We start from the raw sequence: 1,392 nt of genomic DNA, 5'->3' as shown, positions 1-1,392 counted from the left end.
GTCCCTCATGATGCCATCACTACTTCACAAAGAATTTGCGAATAAAAAAGATGCAATGAATACATTGAACCTCAAGATAATTTCATGGTGTAAATCTCACAATGGGAGTTGTTGTCCTGGTAAGGTTTCAGCTGCTCATTCTCCCGTGTTTCCGCGGATCTCAGCGATTCACCGGCGCAGCTCCTCGCCCTGCAAATATACTGCGGAGTTCATTATGCAGAAGCCAGCGTTTAACGTGGCGTCTCTTAAGTTTGCTTCCACAGAACGACCTCCGGAACTACTGTCAGAGGCGAGCAGACCCGCGTGAAGCTGCTCTTTTCTACCCTGAGCTAATTATGTTAGCAGAACACTTTATGACCTTCCTGTCTAATTAGATATTTTAATGTAGTTCTGTTGATGAAAGACTGGCAATATCAGGTGATGGCCGCCGCATTCTCCGAAAATATGAAGGTAATCAAGGAATACGGCTTTCGGAGACTCCCGTAACTTGGCTGGCCGGGGAGGGTGAAAGGAGAGCGGCCGGAGGAGGCGCTTGGGGGTGCCAGAGCAGAGGACTGAGACGGTGGTGTTGTTTATATTTTCTAGGTGTTATCCAAGGACTCAGTAACGGTGTCTGTGGATGCTGTGGTGTACTACCGAGTGTCCAACCCAATGGCTGCCGTGTGTAACATCTCCGATTTCAGGTATTAAACACAAGATATACTCTATACTCGCACATCCTCAAAGATTTGTGACACAAGGGGATTTTCTTTCATTTATTCTTTGTATCAACACAAGGCACCGAATGCCATTATCTTGCATTGTAGCACCTGACGACAACCGAGATTAGAGGTTGAGCGCGTTGGCCTAGTCTCAAGTAGAAAGAGAAATTTTGGTATTCAGTGTCTTAAGCCTCGAGGGAAACATCCTATATGACTCGAAGGTGAAATTATCATAAGCTTATCAACCAAACCGTGGGATGATTAAGAATCCATATCACCAGGGGAAAGGACGATCAATTTGACCTGTCTTTGAAACAAAATGTATTATATGATTTCCTTCTTTCATGCCATTTGCTGACACAAAGTTGAGTTTGCATTCATCAGAGGGGCCGAGTTTTATTTGTTGCCTTCATAAGGTGAATCCCTGGAGGCTTGAGAATTGGCTCTCAGTCAACAATATTGATCGTAAGGCGTTGCCAAGGGTCTCATTAAATATGTCAGGTCCTTTTCTGGTTCACTTTTTTTCGCTTTTAACTATTGGAAACTATTGGACAATGGATCCACCATAACTTACTAAGACGTTTTTTATTAATTGTCTTTCCTAGTAATGTCAGTGCAATGTTGCTGTTATTTTTTTTCCAAATATATGTTTGGATTCATATGTTCTGCATTCTTAGTGAGTTATTTCAAA

General features: G+C 42.8%; 1 protein-coding gene across 1 annotated transcript in view; it reads left to right on the top strand.

Moving 5' to 3' along the window:
* LOC119589047 (band 7 protein AGAP004871-like) overlaps nucleotides 1–1,392 on the top strand; it is a gene marked incomplete at its 5' end in the record, with an annotated part of 109,034 nt that overhangs the window by 89,582 nt on the left and 18,060 nt on the right. The window contains 1 exon segment of the mRNA XM_037937624.1: nucleotides 586–683. Within this exon segment, the coding sequence (XP_037793552.1) occupies nucleotides 586–683 (98 nt within the window).

Source organism: Penaeus monodon, chromosome 25, assembly GCF_015228065.2.
Source record: "Penaeus monodon isolate SGIC_2016 chromosome 25, NSTDA_Pmon_1, whole genome shotgun sequence".
Taxonomy (NCBI): Eukaryota; Metazoa; Arthropoda; class Malacostraca; order Decapoda; family Penaeidae; genus Penaeus; species Penaeus monodon.
The sequence above is the reverse complement of the archived record's forward strand: the minus strand, read 5'-3'. Positions and strand labels throughout refer to the sequence as shown.